This window comes from Scyliorhinus canicula, chromosome 3, assembly GCF_902713615.1.
Source record: "Scyliorhinus canicula chromosome 3, sScyCan1.1, whole genome shotgun sequence".
Lineage (NCBI taxonomy): Eukaryota > Metazoa > Chordata > Chondrichthyes > Carcharhiniformes > Scyliorhinidae > Scyliorhinus > Scyliorhinus canicula.
In genome coordinates this window covers 121,218,835-121,246,617 of record NC_052148.1, presented here as the reverse complement: position 1 = coordinate 121,246,617, position 27,783 = coordinate 121,218,835, and the positions used below count along the sequence as shown (strand labels likewise).

Genomic DNA, 27,783 nt, shown 5'->3' with positions numbered 1-27,783 from the left:
ACACCATAACTAACCAAGCTGGCCAAGTCCTGCTGGACTGGGCTAGCGGCAGGTGGTGAATGTACCAACAAGAGGGAAACACCTACTTTACCTCATCCTCCCCAAGCCACCTGTCGCAGATGGATCTGCCCATGACAGTACTTGTAGGAGTGACCACCACACACGCCTTGTGGAGACAAAAGTCCATCTTCATAGGATACCCTCTATCATGTTGTGTGGCACTACAATCTTGTTCAATGGGATAGATTTCAAACAGATCTAACAGCACCTGACTGGGCATCCATGAGACTCTGGGCTATCAGCAGCAGTAGAATTGTATTCAACCTCAATCTGTGACCTCCGTTTGGTTTGTCCACTAATGTATGTAGATTCAAACTCCCCACGATTATTGCATTACTCTAGCTTCATGCTCCTCCAATTTCTTGTTTTCTACTCCATCCAACACTGTTCACACTTGAGTACTGTAAGCCATCCCCCACTACTATTTTCTGCTGTGTTTTGTATGGATGGATTCTTCATCCTGATTTTCTGGACTAAGATCCTTTACGCACAATTGTTTTAACCACATCTTTTATTGTTATGACTGCTCCGCCTCCTTTTCCATTTTGTGTCTCATTTTTTAAAAGTCAAATATCTTAAAATATTTAATTCTCGGGCTTGGTCACCATCCACCCACATCACAATACTGGCTATTAAATCAAAACCATTTATTGCTTTTTGTGCAATAAATATTAATTCATCTTGAATTTGGATCCACATTCAGATATGGGAGCTTTTATTTTGGCTTTTTGGTATCTTTCTTTGATAGACCGTTGTTGCTTATGGCCTATTACCACTGTCAAATTCCACCCTTCATGACGCATTCTACTGGATTTTACCCAAATCGCTACTCTGCTGTATGATCTGACTTTTCTCATTAGATTTAAGAATTCTCCCCTACCCAAAACCTTCCTCCTCCTTGTTAGTTTTTAAATTTTGACAATATGCTGACAATACTATTGAATTGACCTTTCTGTATCTAAATTAAGTTGATCACTAGAGCAATGTGCAAAGTTGCAGCATCAACATGTGAGGGCTTCACTTAAATATTTTCTTTTACTTTAAAAATGCAGCATGGGTTCATTGGCCTCTTCATTCATTCCTCTAACTGTCCCATTAAAGCTTTGAAGAAATGCATGTATAGCTGGCCTTGATAACTAACCAATTATCTTTATCAAATTCATATGATTAAATATTTGATTTCCTAATTCCAGTGACTTCTTTCCAAGTTCAATATAACCTTTGAGTGCATTTAATACTGAATTGAATTGTTTTATGTTTCCCAAAAGGTTCTTGGAGACCACGCAGTAACAGAATTTAATAACAATGTCTCGACAAAACGTCCTCCATTTATGCCTCCAGGAGCACCTCCACCTCATTTGACTGGACCACCTCCCCCATTCCTACCTCCTCCACCTCCTGTCAATACTGGACCTCCAATTCTTCATCCACCAGGTCAGAATTTAGTTGTTAGTTTTGACATGGATAAACACTTTTCAGTTTGGAATTTAGTTTGTGTTTCTCCCACATATTCCTCAAGAGTCGAACATTTTGGATCCTAAATGCTGCCTAGAATATGGCATGCCAACATTAAACCTCAACTTTTAGTTAACCAAAGGAAGTTTGAATTGTTATGGAGCTTAGGCTGAGAGTTCATTTAATACTTGGTGGGGAAGAGGAACAAGGGGCACGATTCTCCCATTGGGGGGCTAAGTGCCAACATAAAAACGGGAGTGTTTACTCCGGCGTCTGCGCCCGTCCCGGGACTCCATTCTCTGGCCCACAGGGGGCTAGCACGGCACTGGAGCGCCGCGGGGTCCGTGCATGCGCAGTTGGGCCGGCGCCAACTAGCGCATGCGCGTGGCCTTCTTCCACGCGGCGGCCCCGACGCTAAATGGCGCAGGGCTACAGGAGCCAGCGCAGAGGAAAGGAGGCCCCCAGCAAGAGAGACCGGCCGACGATCAGTGGGCCCCGATCGCGGGCCGGGCCACTACGGAGGCCCACCCCCACAGGCTCCCCCGGACTCTTCAGTGCCGAGGTCCCGCCGGCTCAGAGGATGTTAGAACAGCGCCGGCAGGACTCGGATTTTTTGTGATGGTTGCTCAGCCCATTCGGGCTGGTGAATTGGTGCACCGGCCCTGGCCGGAGAGTCGGCGCATACTCTGACCGGCGGTGGGCCGACCACACCGGCGCCAATGGCGCGAGCGGAGAATTGCATCCGGGCGGCGTGGCGCGATTCGCGTGGCACGCCACCGATTCTCCAACCTGGCGGGGGGTCGGAGAATTCCACCCAAGGTATTTTCGATGTGTGACATGCTTGACCTTCCCATGACATTTGTTTAAGAAAGTAATTTCTAAGTTTATTTAATTTCATCCTGTTTCTGGCTCAAAATTCCAGGTCTTTGTATTGGGTGGGAAAAATGTGACTCTATTCCCTTAGCCTAGTTTCATAGAAACCTGATATTCCAAGCCAACAATTAATTAGCCAATATTAATAATTTAATAATCCATTCCAAAGAATCCAGGTTTAAGCAGGTGGTTGGGATCCCTTTTTTTGACTTGGGTAATGTTTCAGTTCCTTGTTTTCAAAGCTGATAGTAGAACATTATCCAGAACCAAGACCAATTGAGCCATTGTGGCAGTCTAACTGATTTTATGTTGAAAGTACTTTGCACCCTCCATTTTGTTACTTTCTCTTTCAAGAAAAAGCTCATTGAAAATGCATGTTGATAGTTGTTATGCTCAATAATAAGAAAAGAATAATGCTGTGTAGAATTCATGAATTCCCTGCAAATTTTTGTCAGTATTTTCAGCACTTTCATTTGACAGCAGATTTTCTTGGAGATCTTCAACCGATGGAATCACATGCAACTTGTGATTTTGTGATTACTGTAAGGACAAGTACTAATTATAAACCCAAGGCAAGAAATGAGGCAAGAAAACAAATGAGAGGGAATCTGCTTGAGGTATATAAAATAATAAAAGGGATTGATAAAATAAAGATAGACCAAATGTTCCTCCTTGTGGGGCAATCTCGAACGAGAGGTCACAGATATAAGTTGAGAGGTGGTAGATTTAAAACTGAGATGAGGAGGAGCTGCTTCTCACAGAGGGTGGTGAATTTGTGGAACTCGCTGCCCCATAGTGCGGTGGAGTTTGAATCGTTAAATGGTTTCAAGAAGGAGATAGATATATTTGTGATTTTAAAAAATGGGTTAAAGGGACATGGGGAACAGGCAGGGAGTTGGATTTCAGACCAGGAAGAGATCAGCCAAGATCTGATTGAATGGTGGAGCAGGCTTGAAGGGCTGAATTGCTGCTTTCTGCTCCTAGTTCCTATGAAACACATTTATTTTTTATAAATGCACAGATTTGGAATGAAAGACATGAAGAACGCTAAGATTTCATTTTTCAACAAAAACGTTCACATTTAATGCACCCTGTATTTAGTAAAGCTTAGGATCCTGACGCTCCAAATCGGCATCTGCTGATAAGTTGTATACATTTGGCTCATGCCTAGCTGTACTTTAATTGTGCTGTTTCTAGTGCTTAAACTTCAAAGCATTTTCTAAAATAGAACTTAAAATCTGTTGGGTTCAAGGAAAACGACTGCTGTTACCTATGAATAGTATTCCTGTGCCAAAATCTTTAAATCACTACAAATATAAAACATCCTGTGGAAGACTCTTTGAAATCCTATATTAAACACAGCACCGCTTAATCAAACTTTATTATCGTGATGTCTAAGTTTTAGCAAGCTTTATTAAGTACTTTTTTGCTTTTATATATGTATATATTTTATGGAAGAAATTACATATGTTTCACCTATAGTGGGGTTGTTTTATTATGTTGTATTATTTTACTGTTGTGCAAGTTGAAATTCTTTTGTTTTGCAAATATAGAGACCTTCTCCCAAAATTTAAAAATGTAGTGTATAGCCTCCCTTTTGCAAACTTTGGAGTCCACCAGAAGTGAAGATTAGTGGATGCATTTTGCAATACGTGGGTTTGGTTGCTTATGTCAGCCACAATTTGGATTGCAAAAGTTCTGAGGGGACTTGCTTGCAGACTTTTGTCTTTTTTTCTCATTGGTACTTATTATAGTCAGCTTGAGGGTTACAGCTGCTCAGCACATCAGTACTGAATATCTTTGAAAATGTCAATCGGGCAGCATGGTGGCACAGTGGTTAGCAGTGCTGCATCACTGCGCCGAGGTCCCAGGTTTGATCCCAGCTCTGGGTCACTGTCAGTGTGGAGTTTGCACATTCTCCCCATGTTTGCGTGGGTTTCGACCCCACAGCCCAAAGATGTGCAAGGTAGGGGGATTGGCCATGCTAAATTGCCCCTTAATTGGAAAAAATGAATTGGGTACTCTAATTTTTTTTAAATGTCAATCACTCTTAATTCAATCAAAAGTTTCTATCCAATCTTTGTGCGATGAATATGTTTCATTAATAAAACTACTGCAGCGATAAAATTAACTCCATCATTACACCATGCCAAATTTGGATGCTTTGTAAAAAATATATTTTAATTCCTACTACAGATGGGTGTGTGTTTATTTTAATTCTATTATCGTCCATAGAAGTGGTGGCCCATTTTTTGAAGAACCCAGGGGAATCCTGTTTTGTTTTTGGGGGGGGGGGGGGTTCTGTGTAAGGAGTAGATCATTTCCCTTAGCTTAGTTATTTAGCAAGCATTGGTTTGAAATGCATGCTGAGCAGTTCAAGTAAAAGATAAAGATGCTGGTCACCCATAAAATCAGCAGCCTGAACGGCTGTTCTTGAAGTATGGTCATTGGCCAATTTTGATCTACTTCAAAATCTGATTTTTTAAAAAACTTTATTTACACAGAAACAAAGCTGCAAACTGCTTTAAATAACACAACTGGAAAGAAAAAATATATTTCTGTGAGCTCAAAGTCCATCCTCTTCATATCTCAACTGGAATTTTCACAGCTGCTAAATGTTACATACTGTGGCACATGTAGAGTTATTTATTTACAGTACAATTTTTTAACTAAGTTTCTTCATGCACACGCTATGCAGATGATCTGCTCCTCTACATCTCGGACCCACAAAGCAGCATGGACGGAATCATCGCGCTCCTGAAAGAGTTTGGAGCCTTCTCGGGCTACAAACTCAAAATGGGGGGCTGCGGGTTCGTTATGGGGGTTTGATGGCTAGCTAAGGCCCAAAACCAAACTGTAAATAAATGCCTATAAACATGTGCCTCGGCCATATTGGGGAATGTAAAATATGTAAGCCGGCTAAAGGGGGCGGCCATAGCTGTTATTACGCAGATGCTTACCTGTAAATATATATGTTAATTTTTGCGTGTTTTTTTTCCCCTCTAATAATTTGTTATTTGTTCAATATAAAATATGAAAACTCAATAAAAAACATTTTAAAAAAAAGTTTCTTCATGCAAGAAACTGGTTAAATTCAAGATTTTGCTAATTGGTAAACTATTAATTTATAAACTGGAGAAAAGGTCAAGTAAATAGTTTTGTGTGCATAGCCATGTAATAGTTTTTTGTACCTGCTGTTACAGTATCAAAGATTCACATCTGGCACCCTTTTAAAGAAATAATAAATTGTTCGCAGATGGTTTTCCTCTGATGTTGAACGTTTGAAACTGATTGCAATTTCATATTTCAAGTCTTTAGTTCCATTGATCCAAAAAGGTTACGTTTTCAGCAGTGACATACGCTGCTTTGGGAAAAGAATGCTTTGTTGCATTCTTTGTTTAAAGCTTTAATTTTATTTCTCAAGTGTTAGCTGTGAGTTTGCTGAGTTTCAGAAGAACTAACCAGCCCATATACTGTGTAGTTAAAGTAATAGAACCACTCTCTCACAAATGTGTTGCTCAAATTACAACTAACTGTTATTGAGGAGGTTAATTCTAGTTAATACTTTCACCCTGAACAAATAGATGCTCAGTGGGTGCTTCTTTCCCCCTTCTATGTCAATCTTTTTACTCCTCAGCTACTCAGGCGAGGAGTAAAAAGATTGACATAGAAGGGGGAAAGAAGTAGAATACTATCCTGCATATCCATCAGAAGAGCAACAATGTTGGAGGTCTGTGAATTCCATTCCCATGGTAAAATAGCCAGCTAACACTCACCATCTTGGTTTACATTACAATAGTCACGATAAGATGTTGGTCTGTGCTCAAAGAACCTTACCACAGTCTTACCACAAGGGGCTTCAAAAGTGGACCTGCTTGTATTCTCGGCCCTGGCTACTGGGACTACAGAATTGCCGTCTAATCTGATTGACCAGAAGCTCTGAGATGGGACTTCCTTCCTTGTGAAGGGCAGAAGTCCTGCCTCCAGCCAGTTAAAATTCTGTAGATGTGATTGACAGGGATGTATTTTTTGCCAACTCGTTGATGGTCGGGAGAAAACACCACCATCTGAAAAGTCCTGCTTATAATGATAATGCTACTGGCGTAATCCAGAGGCCTGCACTAAAGCTGTGGAGACATGACTTCAAATCCCACATAGGCAGCTGTGTAATATAAATTTAATCAATTAATAACAATATTTTAAAAATGCTAGTTTCATTAATAATGATTATAAAAACCACCAGATTGTCTTGATAACCCACCTAGTTCACTAATGCCTTTCTGGAGAGGAAATCTGCTATACTTACCTGGTCTAGCCTTCACATGGCTCCATTGTTCATTCTTAAATGCCCTTGAAGTCTCCTGGGCTGAACAAGCAAACCCCTTGGTGTTTTGTTTCTACGCTGGTTTAATACGACTGTGGGTGTTCCCACACCACATGGACAGCAGCAGTCAAGAAGTCAGCTAGCCACAACGTTCTCTAGGGCATTTGGGGATGGGCCTTCAATATAAAGTATGTGTATTTTTCTACTTTTAGGGACCAATTAAAATAAACGCTATTAACACTTTCTGAGTTACTTTGCCAATGCATGCCAAATTAAATGTATATTTGTTTGATGCCCGGTAAAATTCAGTTGAGGATCACTTTGGTCTCATTAATTCATGCTGTATTTGAACCTAGGCACTGTATTGAATGAACATTGTGTTAATTCACCACTCTGCATCCGCGTTTTGCGTTTTACATATACAGAAACAATGGAACACTGGTGTGCTTTATGGTGTTAGTGACCTAATTCTCTTCTTTTTAGGAATGCCTTTGACGACACCACCACCAGGTATGGTTTGATATTTCTACATAAACTGTTACCATAATACTGTAATATTTATTAAAGTAGAATTAATGTTGTGTATTTGAAGTATACATGTAAAAAGACATGTAAATGCCTTTTACATTTTAGTTCAGTATTTTGTTGTGCATGTGGGTATTTGATAAATGGCTCTAATTTAAAGTATTAATAAATGTGAAGAATAGGTCGGTGCAGTGGTTAGCACTGCTGCCTCATGGCTCTGAGGACCCAGGTTTGATTCCCAGACCCGTGTGGAGTTTTCACATTCTCCCCGTATCTCCATGGGTCTCACCCCCACAACCCAGAGATGTGCAACGTAGATGGATTGGCCGCGCTAAAATGTCCTTTAATTGGAAACATTTAAAAAAAAGAAATTTGAAGAATAAAACCTATGGAAAAACCTTCAGTGCAAGTGCAACATTTTTTTCCAAGGTTATGTTGCTCGTTATGCTTTCCCTTAATTTGCTCTGTTTTAATTACCTTTGCTCAAGAGTCGCCGGGTATCTTTCTGATACCTCCGCAAGGTTCAAAACCGAATACTGATCAATGACTCGATACACCAGTTAGTAAGTTTGAAATCAATGCACATTTATTTACACACACAGTCACTTATTACTCATGCACAAACTCTACTCACTAAGCTACAACTACTACTAAAAGCCTATACTTAGCTTTGGGCGCCCACTCAGGAACAATGGCCGTTGTTCGGTACTGATACTGCTGGCTTCGAACTGGTATAGAATAGTAGCTAGGAGCGCCTATCTCATAGCATGCGTTGACCTTAGACTTACTTGGCTGGTGCTTGGCGGGCCTCTCATCGCTGAGAGCCAAATGCCAAGGTGAAGAAGAAGAGTAAGAGAGCGAACTGACCTTGGGGACTCTGCTTTATGCCCCAAGGGGTTTTGTGCCCTTCTGGGCGGACCCTGGACTTGGTCCCAATTAATTGGACCATGTCCCAATCGTTTGTATTGATTCCCTCCAATAATGGGGTCGTTCCCCGATCGCTGGGCGATCGCTGGGTAACCGTTGGCCTGCCTTTTTTTTTAGTCTCCACTGGCGCCGGGGAGTCTGTCCTGGTACCGATTGTTTAAATGTTTCTTTTTGTCCCCAGAGATAGCTTATTACTATGCTAATGGCTTGTAGTTTCAGTTCTGTCTGGGCTCTGCAGGTTCCAATCCACAGGAAACCTTGTACCTGCTTGTTTTTCAAGCACTGTCCATTTTTCCCTGTACACTTTGCGAATGTCCATTTTGGAATCGGGACGTGGCCACCCCAGTAGCTACAGTTAGTACTAAAATCTAGTTCATTTTTCTTTTCATTAAGCAGGCAGGTGGTGCATTTATGGACTTAGTACCATACCTTCCTAGTAATTTAGGATATTTCCTAAATATGCTTATAGAGTTAAATGTTTTATTTCAGGTTTCCTGCCTCCGCCAGGAGCTCCACCACCTTCGCTTGTGCCATTGGAAAGGTGAATAGATTTTTGTTCTTTTCCTATGTCCCAGGTCATTGACCTTGCTGCTAAGGGAAATAGTGCCTTCCTATCCACTCTATTTAGGCCCCTCATAGTCTTGTACGTCTCACATAATAATGCACCGCACTTAAATCTGCCCTCAGCCTCTTCTATTCCAAAGAAAACAACCCAGCCTGCTTCATAGATAAAATGCTCTATGCCTGGCAGCATCCTTGTAAATCTCTTCTGTGTCATCCCACGTGTGCTACAAACACACAAAATAAGAACAGAACTGTGTCATTACCTCAAGCCTGCTCATCATTCAATATGCCTACTAAGAGTCTCTATCTATATACACCTTAAAAATATTCAATGACCCCCACATCCATTGCCTCCATGCTGAGTTCCAGAGTCACAGAACGCTCTTGCGGGAAGAGATTTTTCCTCACCCCTGTCCAAAAAGGGCAACCCTTAATTTTAAATCCATGTCCCCTAGAATGTGGACTCGCCCAGAAGAGGAACCATAATTTCCATGTCCACCTGATCGAGACTGGTCAGGACCTTCTACACTTCAATAAAGTCACCCCTCGCTCGTCTAAACTCCAGCGAACCAAGCCTATTCTGTCCCAAGTTTTCTTCCTAAGATAGCCCACTCAAAACATTCTGACTGCATACATTATGCAAAATGTGGCCTCACCTCTGTCCTGTATAACTGAAGCGTGACATTCTTTCTTTCCTGTTCAATTTCTCTTGTAATAGAGGGTAGCATTCCAATAACCTTAATTACTTGCTTTACCTGGATACTAACATTTTGTGACTCTTGCATGAGAGCACCTAGACTGCTTGTACCATGGAATTCTGCAGTTGTTCTCCTTTAAGTAATGTACTCTTATTTTTCCAGCCAAAGTGAACAGCAATGGCCACATCCCAGGAAATAAACTTATTTTTAAAACCCTGATTGGCATTCGACTGCAAAGTTATTAGAACCCTCTCCATCAGCCTCACAAGGGCATTGTACCTGAACAGATCCTCTCCAGATTGTATGAATCCTAGTTTTTGCAGAATCAGTCACAATGCCCATGGAATCATAAAGCCCTCATCTTGCACTATCCCTCCAGGCATGTATTCATCTGCTTTTTTTCTCCTTTTCTTTATTCACTGGGAATAATCCAGAGATTACTATCTTCTGAGGTTCTGGTCTCTTTCCACACTCCCTGAAACCTACCTGCAGCACCTCACCATTTTTTTCTATTGATGTTATTGGGTGTTCGGCAACTGCTCAATGGCATCTAGAACCCTATACCAGAGAGGCAACTTCTCATCCTGAAATGACATGGGTACACCAAGGATCTTTGAATGGTTATTGTTGGGAGTCTTTATTCTTTCCTGATCTTTTGTCAGCTTAGCAAACTACAAGCCATCAACACCTGGTGGGCTTTCCACAGATCCACCATATGACTTGAGTACTATCTTTACCTATTGTTCTCACTCTTTCTGTTTCACTTTTCCATTCATTTGTGAAAATTGAAGCAAAGCACTTGCCAATTTCCCTTTTACGGTTCCCTTTGGTCCTTGCTGGTTTTTACTCCCGTTTTATCTGCCTTTTTTTCCACTTCCCTACTGTATTTTTATGCTTAATTTGATGGGCTTCAATATAGGGACATAGAACAGCACAGTGCGGGCCCTTTGGCCCACGATGTTGTGCCGACCATTTATCCTAATCTAAGATCAGCCTAACCTACACCCCTTCAATTTACTGCTATCCATGTGCCTGTCCAAGAGTGGCTTAAATGTCCCTAATGACTCTGACTCCATCACCTCCGCAGTCAGTGCGTTCCACGCACCCACCACTCTCTCTATGTAACGAACCTACCTCTGACATCTCCCCTATGTCCTCCTCCATCTTATAGACAAATCTCTCTATTCTGCCCCATTATATATACCAACCTGGCCCCTTAATTACAACATATGAGGAACTGTATCTTCATGGTGAACTCTAGTGATCATTCGCAGACTACTGCTAATAAAGCCTCAGTGGTAAATTCACATTTGAAATTTTTAGTTTTCACAGTAGCCCAACCACTAGTAACGCTCATGAAAATTAAACTCCGCATTCTAAGAACACTTCACCATGATCTCTTGCCGTAGACTGCAACAGATTTGGGGGTCTCTGTCCCTTGACTTTAAGGATTGTGCTTTTTGGTATACTTCCTTTCACTTTGTTTTCCAAAAGTTACCACTTCTGCATTGTTCACTTATCTGCTTACTCTGCAAACCTACTAATAACCCACTGCACATGATTTGCCACTCACAGTTTGCCATGATCCTTCATTTATCAGGAGCTTTGAAATAGTGCCTGTGTACAAATGGAAAATAAAAGATCTTTGATCAAATTCATGGGGTGCACCACTCTCCATATTCTGCCAATCAGACCGTTTTAATTCCTGTGTTTTATTGTTACACATTCCAGCATTTTCCAGATATTTTTACACAATTAATCATTCCAATTGCAAAATGATTACATACTGAATTCAGTAGAGTAGACGTATTAAGTAAATCTGTTCCGTGAACAAGCTAATCTCAAACCTTTGCATTATGCCAAATGATATCCAAACTACTAAATCTTGATGGTAGGAATATTGTGCTTGATTTTTATTCTAGACGATCTGAGTTCATATATCACGCTCAAGAGTCCCCACTGAGGAAAGGAAACTAGTCCAGTAGGAATAGTTTAAGATCACAGTGCTGTACTGTTCTATGTTCTATGTTCCCTGAGGTTGAAAACTCTGCATGTAGTGTGAGATAGAAGTGTTGAGTGTATTTACAAAAGCGGCTGAGTTCTAAGTTATTTTATGTAAATTTAACAATAATATGTCAGAGGCACATTTCAGTAAATGTCTCCTTTGTTGAATATAGTCTTCTACCATCGGAACATTTCAGTGTGCAGTCAGCAGTTGGTTTTCAGACATTCCAAAATTGCTGCTAAGATTGGCATTATATGTATCAGGAAGGAAATTCCTAACATTTCATTACTCTGTCTTGCAACAAATTGACGAAAGAAAATTTTAAAACATGCATTAATAGCATTTCTCTACTGACCAGAAAAAATAAATTCATAACCATATAGATACTGAGCATAGGAACGCATATTCCGAAGCTAATAGGTGTTTCATAACTTGCTGACACAGTAGCACTGTTACAAATCATTTTAACTGCATAGAAAAAGCAAAATTGTCAGACTCTGATACTGTAAAACATCTGGGAGCTAATTCTGTAAAAACGCATTTTGGGGTGCTAAAGTTTAATTCCTGCAGTGCTCCCAAATGTTGCCTGTTTTTAGGTCCTAAGTACTGCTTTCTGATTTACTGTACTTTGATCTTATTTCTGTAAGAATTTTTGAAGAAGAGCAGGAGAGTTGTCCTCTTCCTGGAGTCCTGGCCAGTATTTATTCCAGATTCACAAAGATTATCTGGTCACATTGTTGTTTATGGGAACTTACTGTGTGTAATTTGACTGCTGCATTTCCTATATTATAACCATCTGAAAAAAAATGAAAATTGCTTATTGTCACAAGTAGGCTTCAATGAAGTTACTGTGAAAAAGCCCCTAGTCGTCACATTCCGACGCCTGTTCGGGGAGGCTGGTACTTAATATACTTATAATATACTTAATTGGCTATAAAGCTCCCTGTAGTCAAGAAAGGGGCCATGTAAATGCAAGTCTTTCATAACGAAAGTAGGCTATTCTTCATTATTTACTGGGTTATGGCCATCACTAGTATGGCCATCAGTATTTGTTTCCCAACCGAATTGCCCTTTAATTGAATGATTTACTCGACTACCATTTCAGAGCAATTAAGAGTCAACCACATGTAACTCCAGATCCACACTTGTAGGCCAGGCCAGGTTTCCTTCCCTAAAGGACATTAGTGAACCAGGTGGAGTTTTGCAACAATGGTAGTTTCCTGCTTACAATTACAAATTTCATCATTTAAATTCCACTGATGGGATTTGAACAAGTGCCTTCAAAAAATTAGCCTGAGCTTCTGGATTACTAGTTCAGTGACATTACCACAAGACCACCGACTCTTCTCTTGAACTTTATGACAACATGCAGTTCTGTAATTACCCATGATCCAAACTCATCCATGGAAAAATGTAACTAATCAAGTTTTACCAATTCTATATATTTCTGCTAACCCCAGATCCAATTCATACCAATTTCTAAACCACTTTAGGGCCATACCTGTTGCGAACATGTGAATTAGAACCAGGAGCGTCTACTCGGCCCCTCGAGCCTGCCGCACCATTCAATAAGTTTATGGCTAATTTGATTGTAACCTTAACTCCACATTCCCACCTATATCTTAACTTTCACCCCCTTGCTTAGCGAGAATCCATCTACCTCTACCTTACAAATATTGAAGGACTCTGCTTCCACACCCTTTGAGCAAGCCAGTTCAAAAGATTCAACCTTCTGGGAGAAAATGTATCCCCTCATTTCTGTTTTAAATGACTACGGGTAATCACAGATAACGCTTTAAAGTGCCATTTTTGGCTCATGGCTCATCTATATCCTAACTCCATTCATTTGCTTTGGCTTCCTATTCGTTAATATCATGGACAAAAAATGCAATAATCTCCAATTTTATTGGGTAAATAAATTGAGTTTGCTTCTGACCAGTTGTTGAAGTTGGTGAATGATAGATACTGGGGGATGGGGCTATCCTACTTGCCTCCATGATATGAAACTAGTTTATTGTAAATAGGAATTGTCTACTTTTTCAGCCGAAGATTCTGATTTAACCTCCCTTCCGAGTAACATTTCTGATTTCCTACCACAGATTTGTTTTGCATGCAACTGTGAGCACTTGAGATAGCTAAATTTTGGCTTATTTTGTCGCTGTCAAGCACTCCTGTCGGGTATAGCAGATTAGAAGCAGAGTAAGATCTGTCTGTACAAGTATAATGCCTCACATTTCATTAAAAAACAAAATTCCTGTGTACATTTTTATCACTGACCTGCAGTTTGCATTAAATAATGAGTTGTTTTGTACCTTGGACCTGCCTCCCAACAAATTTGAGTTTGAGACTGCCCAATTAATTTCAAACTGCAACTTGCAGAGAACTGACTTGCATTCTAACAATTTGAGCGAAACAGAAATCTATATCACAGAAGTGAAAGGAGTGTCAGTTCATCAATCCTTTGTCCTGTTGCATAGCCTGCAATAGGCCTCCTTTGCACTGAAACTGCCCTGACCCTGTTGACTCTTCCCCTACTATATTGCAATAGCTTTCTTCCCAGAAATGCTTGCTGCAATGCTTTTTACGGCACAGCTCGAGAAGGGGTCTATTAAATCAAGCAATTTGCACCTAAAGAACAACAAGTTCATAATCACAAAATAGCACGACATCTATTACCCCCAGATCCAAAAGTGTCCCCAGAATTTTCTTGTGCTTTTCAAGTAGGGCAAGTAGCAAATTAGCACTATCTTCCACGGTGCAGAACTCTCCCATTTTCATATCTCTTGTATAGAATGTGTAGCACCGAAACAGGCCATGAGGCCCAACTAATCTATGCCAGTGTTTGTACTCCACATGAACATCATCCTACCCGTCGACATCTAATCCAAATCCCATCCGTGTAACTGTCTATTAATTTATTCTTTCATGGCTTTATCTGGCGACCCTTTAAATGCATCTCTGCAATTTCCTTCAATTATTTGTTGCAGTGAGTTTCATCTAAAACCCACTGGGTAAATAAGTTTCTCCTGTATTCCATATTGAGTTTATTAATGTCTTCATTATATTTCCGGCCCTTAGTTTTGGTTCCCCCTCAGACTCTCCACCTTCCCACCACCTCCTTGAGGGACCCCATATCACAATCTCTAATCCCCTCCAAGACCACGAGCTGGCCTTCCTTCTCTCTGTTTCATAGTCTTCTCATGGTGAGAAAATATAGTTGAAGATTTGGGCCTATTAATTCCAAGAGGGCTGGAGCAGGGCATAAAGAGAAATATAACTTCTTGTGACACAAGGTCAGTTCTGAGTCCTGTATTGAATACATCATAGTTCAACCAAATTCTGCCTTGCTCTGAGAAATGAGTGATCAACATTCCACCCACCCCTTGAAGGTCTGAACGTTTGCCTGAGACAAGATAACTTTCCCTCTTTCCTCATTCATCATGGGTAACTCTTGTAATGCTCATTCTCTTCCGAAACCGCCCCTACTTTGCTCCTTGAGATCCAGAATTTGGGTTTTAACTTTTGTGAACTTGCTATTTCATTCGAAGTAAATAAGTTGTAAAATAAAAATCATAAGTTCCAAAATATGAGGACATCCTTAAAGCCATTTAGTCCACTCGGGTGAGATCATGGTTCATCTATATCCTAACTCCATTCATCTGCCGTGGCTTCCTATTCGTTAATATCCTTGATGAAAAATGCAACAAGCTCCAATTTTAAATTATTTAAATGACTAACATCAGTTGCATATTGTGGGAGAGTTCCACACTTCTGTGCTTTTTGCATGAATTCAATTCATAGTCTCCACAATAGATATATTAGTAGATCTAAGCTGACAAGAACAGGTATTACACCTGATCTCTGGCTTGACCCTACACTTGATCTTATCCAAAAGGCCAACTGGGTTGACAACCAGCCAGATATTTACTTCAGATGAGGTTGGAATGGCAGTTCTCTAAACCCCACCACATCTTGCTGCTCTCCACTGCCCTCAATGTCAGGCTAACAGCATGGCCTTTGTTAACAGAAACAACCCAGAATATGCCCTCCTTACTGTAAAAGCTGTGGAAGATCTGGGTTGCCTTATAACTTGCAAGGCACAGAAGAGAAGATAGTTTGTTAAATAATTAGATGTTTTAATTTAAATAGTGAACAGAGAATCACTATACAAAAATGTCAATCATTCACTATAATCAATATCAAAATTGGGTTTTTATGCAGAAGTTTATCTTGCATTCCTGCTCAGCACTATAGCGAAGCTTTTACCTTTCAGCAGAAACCGAAATGAAAGCTTCACTGATGACTTGGCTGCTCACAGTAGTTCAGCCATGTGCCACCCACATATGTTGGCTACTGCTGCAGTGTAGACTCTGGTAAATGTGAATCTGATTTAACAGCATATTTATAGAACAATGGATTAATGGCCCACCTGCTTATAACTTGAATTTCTTGGATGAGTTTACCTACATAAATGTGCTACCGGAAGGATATATGGAAGTGTTCAATCAGCATTCGGCGTTTTGCCAACCCGTTAGGTAGTGAGCAAGGTAACCTGCCAATTCTTCAGTGCGTGGGTTTCTAAATTCAACCTGCACCTTGAGTTCTAAATTAAAGCCAGTCACATCAAACGGTCGGGAAAATTGTGCTCTAGTTTTGTGGAAACTTTGCACGGTACACAGTTTTTAAAAACTTTATTTAATAACAGTTGATGTTTGTTGTCCCTTAAATTGGATTTCTTTTAGCCCATCAGCCCACATTTTAATTGCACTTGTTTTATTGAGCTTTGAAACTACCTTTTTTCCACTTTTTTTTCTTTCAAAGAATGTTATTTCAAGCATTTGTCTTCCTTTCTTACAGTGGTAATTATACTTCAAAAGTACAACATTGGGTTGTAAAGGAATCCTTTCCATTAGAGAGGCTTTCTAAAGAACTGACTATGGGGATTGAGATGCCAGTTAACAAATTAATAAGCTTGTATTGTGTGATTGTGCTGGCTCAAGCAATTCTGAATTTGTTGAGTCATTATCTGAGTCATTCAGAACACGAATGCCCCAGATTTGGTTCGGGGTCTTTGCTGAGTTGACCAATCTCAGTTGAGACATCAGTAAGGGTTCTATAAATTGGTTTCAGCACACTTCCCAGTCCTGACTATAATCTTAGGCACTTTGTGACCACGCATGTGACTTGTATTGATTGACATACAGCATACTGTCTCTAAGAAGAGAACAGAAAAAAATTGTTAGTATTTTCTTTTCAAAACTGAAACTGCCTTGTTGACGTGTTGAAATGGCTTGACTATTTTAAAACTTCCCCCATGCTCAAAATGGGAATCAAATTACCTAATTATAATTATTTTTGGTACTGCTTTTTCACATTACATAGTTCATTCATGACTTATTTAATTTAACTGTGATATTGGCTGCGTAATATGAAATGATAGTGGTAACCTGTTGTATACAGATTAGTTGTCTGCAGCTAACAAATTTGGGATTAGAAAATGGGCCACATGTTTGGATTACAGTTGGGAATTTGTGCATGCACAGCACAGGTCCGACGAGGGATCGGTGGGCCCCGATCGTGGGCCAGATCTCCCCCCCCCCCCCCCCCGTGCCGCCCCGAGAACTCCGCAGGGCGCCCGCAGAGCCAGGTCCCGCCGGTATGGACATGGTGTAATGTACGCTGGTGGGACGTAAATGGGCGGCCACTCAGCCCATCGCGGGCCGGAGAATCGCGTGGGGGGGGGCCTGCCTACGGCCCCCGACCGGCGCAATGCGATTCCCGCCAGCGGAGGGGGCCTGAGAATCCCGCCCCCTGTTATTATTTTCTCATTCATGTTTTATTGAGCTTCCTTTAGAATCTATATTATTTGCCTGAACTATCTGTGCCTTCTGGTAGGAAGTTCCACATTCTAACCATTACACGTAAAGAAGTTTCTTCTGTATTCCCCATTGTAGTACCCAGTTCCTTTTTTGATTACAGGGTGTTTGGCTCCATCACTCAACCTGGAAGCTTTGTCTGTTCTTTGTGAAAAAGATCTTGCGCATATCATTTCTAAACTTGCCTTTTGTACTGGTTTGAATGCAAGTCCCTTAATTCAATTTTCATTATTTAATTTCAATATGTTCCTGGTTAATTGTTTCTGTGCAGGACAACACTGCCTCACGGCGCTGAGGTCCCAGGTTAGATCCCGGCTCCGGGTCACTGTCCGTGTGGAGTTTGCACATTCTCCCCGTGTTTGCGTGGGTTTTGCCCCCACAACCCAAAGATGTGCAGATGGGGGATTAGCCACGCTAAATTGCCCCTTAATTGGAAAAAATGAATTGGGTACTCTAAATTTTTTTTAAAACTATTTCTGTGTAATTAACTATATTATAAACCTCTAAGATCACTTTACAAAAATGTTCCTTTCAAGACTGAAACCCCCACATTCCTCCAATCTTTAATCATAACTCAAAACTTATGATACCAGGGAAACAATCACATCCATACATTAAAAAGAAATTCTCATCTCCTCTTCTCCTTTGCCACATTTGAGGTTGACACTTGTAGTCCTCCGGGGAGGTTCCCCTGGTAGTATTGCCCGTCTTTCAAGATGCCAGAATGTCCTGGCTAAATATTAAGTTGGTGGTGGGTGAGGCACGTGGGAGCCTCTGCTGGGAATTCCAGCTTTTCTGTATGAGGGTTCTCCCAGGGGTCCTGCCAGCTGTGTTGAAGTCGTAACGCTGGAGGATTATGAACGACTTTGGGTCATAATGGTCCTTGACCTTGGGTAAGGTGCTCTTTCCAAGAGCCGGTGCAGACTCGATGGGCCGAATGGTGTCCTTCTGCACTGAAAATTCTATGATAACTTCACTAGATTCACAAGCTTGTTGAATGTTTTAGTGTCAGGAGTTGCAGGAGAAATTGACTTTTAATGCTAAACGTTAGGGCCCTGCATGCTGTCAAAAAGGTCACTGTCTGTCATCCCCTTCTATGCCATTGGTGCAGAATAAGGAGCATATGCATTCTACATACTGGAGCCAGTCCTCCACGTCCACAACATAAGGTTCGAGCTTCCCAAAAAAGGGCATTTCCGGATTTTTCTTTTTGCTTTGTTTCTCACTGGAGTTGTCATTTGGGAGTTTCACAAGGCTGCTTGGAATCCCGTACTTGATCCTCGTCGCCAATGTAATAGCTCCAGGAGACACCGAGTGAAAGGCCAACCTGGTTTATTTTAAACTGAAAATAAAGCCACTACCACAGCACACAAAACAAACATCCCAGCTCAAGACTGTCAGGAACTGCCGGTCTGGTACTTACATTTAAAGATCTTGCCAACGAACCCCAGCTGGTCAGGCCTCTGCCCGCTCACCATGGAAACTCTTATTCTACGAAGTCCACGGGGAGATAAATCAGCAATACCCCATTGTCCTCTTGAGGGTTATCACAGTTGTCATAAAGCTGGTAATTAGCATAGACGAATGTTTCAAAATGTAAAGCAAAGTGGGTATTAAAATGTTATTTGCAACAATTATTTGCTCTGGATTGTGCTTGGGTATTCTCTTTCCTCCACCCTTTGCCCTGGTTTTGTCTCTTTGACCCATTCAGATCAGGGATATTGTTGCTGAGAAATTAAAAGCATCGGAAACCAGTGATAATAGAGGGCATTGCACTATATTACTATTCTAGTTCATAGTAAAGGGCAGAGATGGGGAAGGATTTTTCGGGTTTGTTCAGGAGAATTTTCTACAATCTCAGCCCAACACTGAAGGAAGCATTGCTAGATCTGGTTCTGAGGAATGAGGTGGGCTAGATGTCAGCAGGGGAACATTTAGGGAACAGTGAACATAATATCTGGTTTTGGTTAACTTTGGAAATGGACAAGGAGCAATGTAGATTAAAACTACTTAATTGACCAAGGGCCGATTTCAGTACATGAAAACCGATCTGGTGCAGGTAAATTAGAATTGAAGACAGCGAGGGCAATAACAACATTGATAATAACAGACTGGTGGAATGGACAGACACGTGGCAGATGAAGTTTAATGCTGAGAGGTGTAAAGTGGTATATTTTGGCACAAAGAAAGAGGCGAAGCAATAGAAAATAAAGGATAAAATTCTAGAGGAAGGGCAGAAACATATCTTGGGGTATATATACACAAATAAGTGGCAGGGCAGGTTGAGAAAGTGGTTAAAAATATGTGAAGGTTCGTCTGCTTTCTAAATAGTGGCATAGAGTGCAAAAAACAAAGTTATGATGAACCTTTTATGGAATACTGGTTTGGCCTCAACTGGAGTATTATATACAATTATGGGCATCTTCCCTCAAGAAGAATGTGAAGGTATTTTCACGGGAATGGATCTGGGGCTGAAAGACTAAGTGGATAGATTAGAGAAACTGAGATTGTTCTTGTTGAAGAGAAGATTTGGCAGAGATTAAACAGGTGCTCAAAATCATCAGAGGTCTAGACAGAGTGGATAGAGAGAAACGTTTCCCATTGGCAAGAGGATCACAAACCAAAGGACCTGAATAGAAGGTGAATGACAAAGGAACCAAAAGCAACATGAGGATAAACTTGATCACACTGTGAGTGGCTAAGATCTGGAATGCATAGTCTGAATGGGAGTGTGATAAAATCAGATTTGATCATGTGTTTCAAAAAGAAATTGGATATGCATCTGAGGAGAGAAAGTTTATTGGGGTACAGGGAAAGTGGGACTAGCTGAGTTGCTTTTGTCAAGTGTTGGCCCAGATAGGACTGCCTGAATGGCCTCCTTTTGTGTTGTAACCATTCTATGGTTGCAACAATTTCACTCATTCGAAACCATCCACAAATACAGAATTAAAATCTGGCCATTTGTTTTGTCACCCAACTAGTGGAAATGTTTTCCAATCAAGACCAACACAGCCATATGCGGACTACAAAGCATCTTTCAAAATAGCACATGATGTAATATGCGTTACAAATTAGCCATTGCATAGGAATTGTATGAAAGCTGGGCATGGTGACTTCTCATCCTCTAAGGCTATCTCTGCTGTGCTGTAGTGATGGATATGTGTGCTTGAAGGTATGCGTGAACTCATAAATCACCAATACAAAAGCAAAATACTGCAGGTGCTGGAAATCAAATGAGAACAAAAAAAGCTGGAAAAACAGAGGTCTGATAACATCTGTGGAGAGAAACCTGAGCTAACATTTCAGGCCACTAACCTTTCATCAGAACGTGATGAATCAACCTAAGCACACTCGATAGTCACTATATTTACTCTTGTCCATCTGAGAGTGATTCCCAATTTAATCAATTGTGTCAAATTGTGGAGAATGTGCTACTTTGGGTTTTACCCACCAGAAACAAAGTTAATGCTTCTTGAACATGTTTCATGTGGCCATTTAGAATAAGTGTGAGGTGATATACTTGGACAGGACAAGCAAGGCAAGGGAATACATCAATGGCAAGACCCTGGGAAGCACCAGTCCCTTGGGTAGCACGGTAGCACAAATGGCAAGCACTGTGGCTTCACCGCGCCACGGTCCCAGGTTCGATTCCCCCCTGGGTCACTGTCTGTGCGGAGTCTGCACGTTCTCTCCGTGTCTGCATGGGTTTCCTCCGGGTGCTCCAGTTTCCTCCCACAGTCCAAAGATGTGCGCAGGTTAGGTGGATTGGCTATTATAAATTGCCCTTAGAAGTGAGGGCTCAAGTGGGTCGGTGCAGACTCGATAGGCCGATTGGCCTCCTTCTGTATTGTATGTTCTTGTTCTTAAAGTAACAGGGCTGGTGGATAAAGAGGTTAAGAAGACATGCTTGCTTTTATTAACCGAGTTTAAGAGCAGGGTGGTTATGCTGGAACTGTATAAAACGTTGGTCAGGCCACAGCTAGAGTATTATGTGCAGTATGGAATCTACATTATCGGAGGAAAGGGGGCAGAGGAGATTTACTAAGATTTTGCCTGGGCTGAGAGTTTTAAGGAGAGATTGGATGGGCTCGGGTTGTTTGCCTTGGAGCAGAAGAGACTGAGAGGGACATGATTGAGATGTATTAAATTATGAGGGGCATTGATAAGAGTAGACGGGAAGAAACTTTCCCCCTTGGTATAGTGATCAATGAGCAGGGGGCATAGATTTAAGGTGAGGGGCATGAAGCTTAGAGGTGACTTAAGGAAAAACCTTTTCACCCAAAAGGTGGTGGCAGTCTAGAGCTCGCTGCCTGAAAGAGTGACGGAGACAGAGACCCATATAACGTTGAAGTATTTAGTTATGCACTTGCAATGCCAAGTAATACAAGGCTATGGGTCAAGTGCTGAAAAATGGGATGAGAATAGCTCGGTTGTTTTTGACAGGCGCAGTTGCAATGGGCAGAGGGCCTTTTCTGTGCTGTATGACTAATTTAGTGGCGACTAGGGGCTTTTCACAGTAACTTCATTGAAGCCTACTCGTTACAATAAGCGATTTTCATTTCATTTCCTTTTTCATTTAATTTACTGAAGAGTACTTTGGTCCCATTATTCTAGGCAGGATTTCAAGGTAAGCATGCAGTTTGCTCATCTGATCATGCCATTAGTTCCCATGTTGGCAATTTTAAAGAATGCATTTTTATCTGGAGATGAATTTGTACCGCTGTGTTGCATGTTCAGTTGTATCTGTAATTTCTCGTGGCATCTGTTAACAAAATGGTTTTGTTCTTGTGGTTTTTAGTGGACCTCCAACATACAACAGCCGTACTGCTGCCCCATTTGGTTATGCAACCAATGGTAAGTGTATCCTGCAGTTTTGCCTCGTGAGTATTTGGGTTTTTGAAAAACAGTGCTTCTGAATATTTAACGAACCATATGGTCAGAGACTTTTCTGAAGGAAATTAAAGTCTGGTGCTTTCCTGTATCATTTCATTTGAAAGTTTTTTAAATGTAGTTTTATTTCAGTGTTGAGTGATTATGGCATATTGAGGGCTGCTGGCTTGGAAGGGCCAATGAATGTGATGATGTAAAACATTTGGATCAATGTACGTTTCTGTTGGCTATACCTTTTACTAATAATTTATTACAGTACTGCCTGCTGCAAAATATGAAATAAGAAATTGCAACTTTCATTACAACAAAGAAGATAAAGAAGTGGCGTACAGGGAGTTGGTGGCGTAATGGTATTATCACTGGACTAGTAATCCAGAGAACCAGGATAATGCTCTAGGGACCCTGGTTCGAATCCCACCACAGCAGACAATGAAATTTGAATTCAATAAAAGTCAGGAATTTAAAGTCTAGTGATGACCATGAAACCATTGTCTGAACCCATTTGATTTAGGAATGCCCACATGCGATGCCCACATACCATGAAATTAAAGAGCCTGGACAAAGTCGATAGAAACTGTCTGTTTGCTTTTGTTGAGGGGCCGAAAACAAGAAGATATGGAAATGAGATTAAGTGGAAGAGATTTAAGTCATAGAGCAGTGGAAGCATGTTTACACAAAGTACCAAAACTAGTTGTTGAAGCAAACCGCATGTCAACATTTAAAAATGTGTTAGATAAGTGGCTGAATAGATTAGTAGAGGGGTTTGGAAATAGCAGTTACTTGGGATTTGGATTACCACTCAATTGGGGAATAAACACAGACATGGCCTGGTTAGGATGAGTGACCTGTTTCTATGCTGTAGTTGTAAAGAACATATTAATTTGACTAGTTGCCGTCAAAAGTTCTTTCAAACCAATATGAAAATAATGTCGTCACATGGTTTAAATATATTTTTTTAAATTCCATAGGAAATTAAATTGAATTACTTCCTTCACTCTGCCTAAAAGATTTGCATGCATTTAATCATCAAGAAATTATGTGTATATACATTTTTAGTTAATATACAATGTCTTGGGGAGCAATGGTTTTTATTATGCGAGTGTATTTTCAGATAAGGGTGTTGATGGCAAGGCAGCATATCGCCGTTTTATTTATTATTTGCCTGAGAATGTGGTGAGCAGTTTAGCTGAAATCTTTTTACTTTTAGTGACTTTCTAGGCTACTTCAGAGACCATTAGCAGTCAATTAAGTTGTGTGGGACTGGTGTGATCGATATATATATAGAATACAGAGAGGCTGCAAAGAGTTTTGACAGAGGTTAGGTGAGTGGGCAACAAGATGGCAGATGGAGTATAATATAGGGAAATGTTATCTCGTAAGAAAAAAGGAGATTTTTTAAAAAATGGTACGAAACATGTAAATATTGATGTTCAAAGAGACTTGGGTGTGCTGGTACAAGAAATGTTAAGCATGCAAGTGAGGCGGACTCGATAAGAGTTGAAATTAGGTAGAGAGAAGGTCGGAACTTCCGGTAGCGGCCATGTCCGAATAGGTCACATACACGTTAGCTCCCGCCGGGATTGGGGTTTCTGGCCTTAAACGGGATGACATCGGCACTTGGAAGGTGAATTCCAGCGTGGGAAAGCACGCAGGAGAGGTTTCCTCCACTGCTGAATGGAGGGAACCAGGAGCGGGGCTGTTAAATGAGTGATTGTGGGGAAGAGAGCGGAGTGGGTCCAGGAGGACAAAATGGCGGCCAGCGTGGGCCCAGTGGTCGAGAGAGCAGCAAGCCTTTCTGAGGAGCTGCTTCGCAGAACTGAAGACAGAGATGCTGGCCCCTATGAAGGCCTCCATGGACAAGATGGTGGAGGTTCAGAAGGTACAGGAAAAGGCGATCAAAGAGGTGGAGAGGAAGGTATCCGAGAATGAGGACTAGATCCTGGGCCTCTTCAGGGTGGAGGCGCACGAGGCCCTACACAAGAGATGGCAGGAGAGACTGGATGACCTCGAATATAGGTCTCGAAGTCACAACCTGCGGATCCTGGGCCTCCCTGAAGGTGCGGAGGGGGCGGATGCGAGCACATATGTGACTACAATGCTGGGGACGCTGATGGGCACGGGGGCCTTCCCGCGGCCGTTGGAACTGAATGGGGCGCATAGAGTCCTCGCGAGGAAGCCGATGGCGAACGAACCACCGAGGGCGATGGTGATAAGGTTCCACCGCTTTACAGACAGGGAGCGTGTCTTGCCTAAGGTGAAGAAGGAGTAGAGCAGTAAGTGGGAGAACGGTGAGGTTTGAATATACCAGGACTTGGGAGATGAACTGGCGAGGAGGCGTGCGGGTTTCAACCGGGCTAAGGCGGTCCTCCACAGCAAAGGGGTGAAGTTCGGGCTCTTGAATCCGACGAGACTTTGGGTAACGTACAAGGACAGGCACCATTATTTTGATACGCCGGATGAAGCGTGGACATTCATTAAGCACGAGAAGCTGGACTTGAACTAAGGGGCAGCTGCACGTGGGTGAAACGTGCTGGCAGACATGTGCAACCAGGTATTGGCTTGGTGTAAGATTGTTAGTAGAATTTAAGTTTGTTTGCTTTTCTTTTCCTGTTTTTTTTTGTTACGGGGAGCAGGGTAACGCCCAGGTTGTGTTGTTCGGTGCATGGGTAGGATCCGGATGGCACTTGCCCTCTTACCCTGTGGGGGAGGGGGGTTTGGGAGCCCGAAGTTTGGAGATAGAGGTGGGAGAGGCCGGGGTCAGCATGTGTCAGCTGAAATAGGGAGATGGCTAGTTGGTGGGGGGGTGTGTGTGTGTCGGGTCAACCCCCGTCCAGCCTGATCACATGGAATGTGAGGGGCCTGAGCGGGCCGGTCAAGAAGTCCCGCGTGTTCTCGCGCTTAAAGGGGTTGAAGGTGGACGTGGCCATGCTGCAGGAGACGCACTTAAAACTCGCTGACCAAACGAGGTTAAGGAGGGGATGGGTGGGCCAGGTGTTCCACTCGGGGCTGGACTCAAAGACCAGAGGGGTGGCAATTCTGGTTAGTAAACGGGTGGCGTTTGAGGCATGGAGCATCGTGGCGGACAAGGGGGGCAGGTACATAATGGTGAGTGGCAAGCTACAGGGGGCCCGGGTGGTGTTGGTGAACATGTATGCCCCGAATTGGGATGATGTGGAATTGATGAGGCGCATGTTGGGTAAAATCCCGGACTTGGAGTCAAGTAACTTGATCATGGGGGAGGAATTTAATGCCGTCTTGGATCTGGCGCTGGACTGGCCTAAGTCCAGATCGGGAAAGAGACCAGCGGCGGCCAGGGCCCTGTGGGAGTTCATGGATCAGATGGGGGGCATGGACCCGTGGAGATATGTGCGGCCAAGGGCGAAGGAGTTCTCCTTTTACTCCCATGTCCATAAAGTCTACTCGCGGATTGACTTTTTTGTGTTGAGCAGGGCGATTATCCCGAGGGTGGAAGGGGTTGAGTATTCGGCCATTGCGGTCTCGGACAATGCCCTGCACTCGGTGGACCTGCGACTGGGGGCGGAGTGGGGACAGCGCCCTCTCTCGAGACTGGATTTGGGGCTGCTGGCAGATTAAGAGGTGTGTAGGTGGACAAGGAGGAGTATTCAGAACTATGTGATAACGAATGACACGGGAGGTAACAGCAACAACGGTTTGGGAGGCTATGAAGGCGGTCATCGGGGAGAGTTAATCTCTATTAGGTCCCACAGAGAGAAGAGGGAGAGGTTGGTGGGAGAGCTACTTAGGGTAGACAAGAAGTGCGTGGAGGCTCCCGAGGGGGGGGGGGGGGGGGCTGCTAAAGGAGCGCCAGAAATTACAGGCGGAGTTCGATTTGCTGACCATGGGGAAGGCGGAGTCACTGTTGAGGAAAGTGAAAGGGGCAGTCTATGAGTATGGAGAGAAAGCAAGTCGGATGCTGGCGCACCAACTTCGCAGGAGAGAGGCGGCCAGGGAGATCAGCGGAGTGAGGGATAAGGAGGGTAATACGGTGTTGAGCCCAGAGGATCAATGAAGTCTTCAAGGAGTTTTATGGGAAGCTGTACGAGTCAGAACCTCCGAGGGAAGGGGAAGTGATGAAGCAATTTATTGATGGATTGAGGTTCCCAAGGGTGGACGAGAATCGGGTGGAGGGACTGGGGGCAGTCGGGCAAGGCCCCGGGTCCGGATGGCTTCCCTGTAGAATTTTATAAGAAGTTCTGAGCTACTGAGCCTGCTCCTGCTCAGAACCTTTAACGAGGCAAAGGAGAGACCCAGAGGATCAGTGAAGTCTTCAAGGAGTTTTATGGGAAGCTGTACGAGTCAGAACCTCCGAGGGAAGGGGAAGTGATGAAGCAATTTATTGATGGATTGAGGTTCCCAAGGGTGGACGAGAATCGGGTGGAGGGACTGGGGGCAGTCGGGCAAGGCCCCGGGTCCAGATGGCTTCCCTGTAGAATTTTATAAGAAGTTCTGAGCTACTGAGCCTGCTCCTGCTCAGAACCTTTAACGAGGCAAAGGAGAGAGAAACTCTCCCCCCGACCATGTCGCAGGCATTGATCTCGCTCATTTTGAAGAGGGAGAAAGATCCGCTTCATTGTGGGTCGTGCAGGCCGATATCGCTCCTGAATATAGATGCCAAATTGTTGGCAGAAATTCTGGCTACCAGAATAGAGGACTGCGTCCTGGGAGTGATCGAGGAGGACCAGATGGGTTTCGTTAAGGGCAGGCAACTGAACACAAATGTGAGGAGACTCCTGAATATTATTATGATGCCCTCGGAGGGAGGGGATGCAGAAGTAGTGGCTGCAATGGATGCAGAGAAGGTCTTTGACAGGGTGGAGTGGGAGTACCTATGGGAAGTGTTATGTGGCTTGGATTTGGGGAGGGATTCATAGGGTGGGTCAAGCTACTGCATCAGGCCCCCGTAGCAAGTGTGTCCACTAACTGGCTGAGGTCGGAGTATTTCAGGCTCTACCGAGGGACGAGGCAAGGGTGCCCCCTATCCCCATTACTATTTGCCCTGGCAATTAAGCCGTTGGTCATAGCACTGAGGACTTTGAGGAACTGGGGGGTGGCGTGGGGAGGAGCACCGGGTTTCCCTCTACGCGGATGACCTGCTATTGTATATTTTGGACCCGCTAGAGGGGAAGGGGGAGGTCATGCGAATCCTGGGGGACTTTGGGACCTTCTCTGGGTACAAGCTGAACGTGGAGACAAGTGAGCTGTTTGTAATCCACTCTAGGGGTCAGAAGGAGAGATTGGGGGAGCTCCCGCTCAAGATAGTGGAGAGGAGCTTTCGATATTTAGGCATACAGGAACTGGGATGCCCTACACAGGCTCAATTGATCTCGGCTTGTAGAGCAGATTGTGGAAAGACTTTAAAAGGTGGGTCATGCTCCCGCTTTCCCTGGCGGGAAGGGTGCAGTCTGTGAAGATGACGGGTCTTCCAAGATTCCTGTTTGTTTTTCAGTGCTCCCCAAATCCTTCTTCAAGTGGGCGAACAGGATTATCATGGGATTTATCTGGGCAAACAAGACCCTGCGGATCAAAAGACTGTTCTTGGAGTGTAGCCTAATGGAGGTGGGGGCG

The 27,783-nt window shown here is 42.8% G+C and overlaps 1 protein-coding gene across 5 annotated transcripts in view; it reads left to right on the top strand.

The window, feature by feature from the left end:
- The window catches only part of fip1l1a (FIP1 like 1a (S. cerevisiae)), a 127,391-nt gene that overhangs the window by 84,877 nt on the left and 14,731 nt on the right, over window positions 1–27,783 (top strand). For all 5 annotated transcript variants that reach the window (XM_038791180.1, XM_038791179.1, XM_038791177.1 and 2 more), the window contains exons 10-13: window positions 1,329–1,494; window positions 7,196–7,222; window positions 8,654–8,705; window positions 22,106–22,161. In XM_038791180.1, the coding sequence (XP_038647108.1) occupies window positions 1,329–1,494; window positions 7,196–7,222; window positions 8,654–8,705; window positions 22,106–22,161 (301 nt within the window). The remainder of the gene's footprint in view (window positions 1–1,328; window positions 1,495–7,195; window positions 7,223–8,653; window positions 8,706–22,105; window positions 22,162–27,783) is intronic.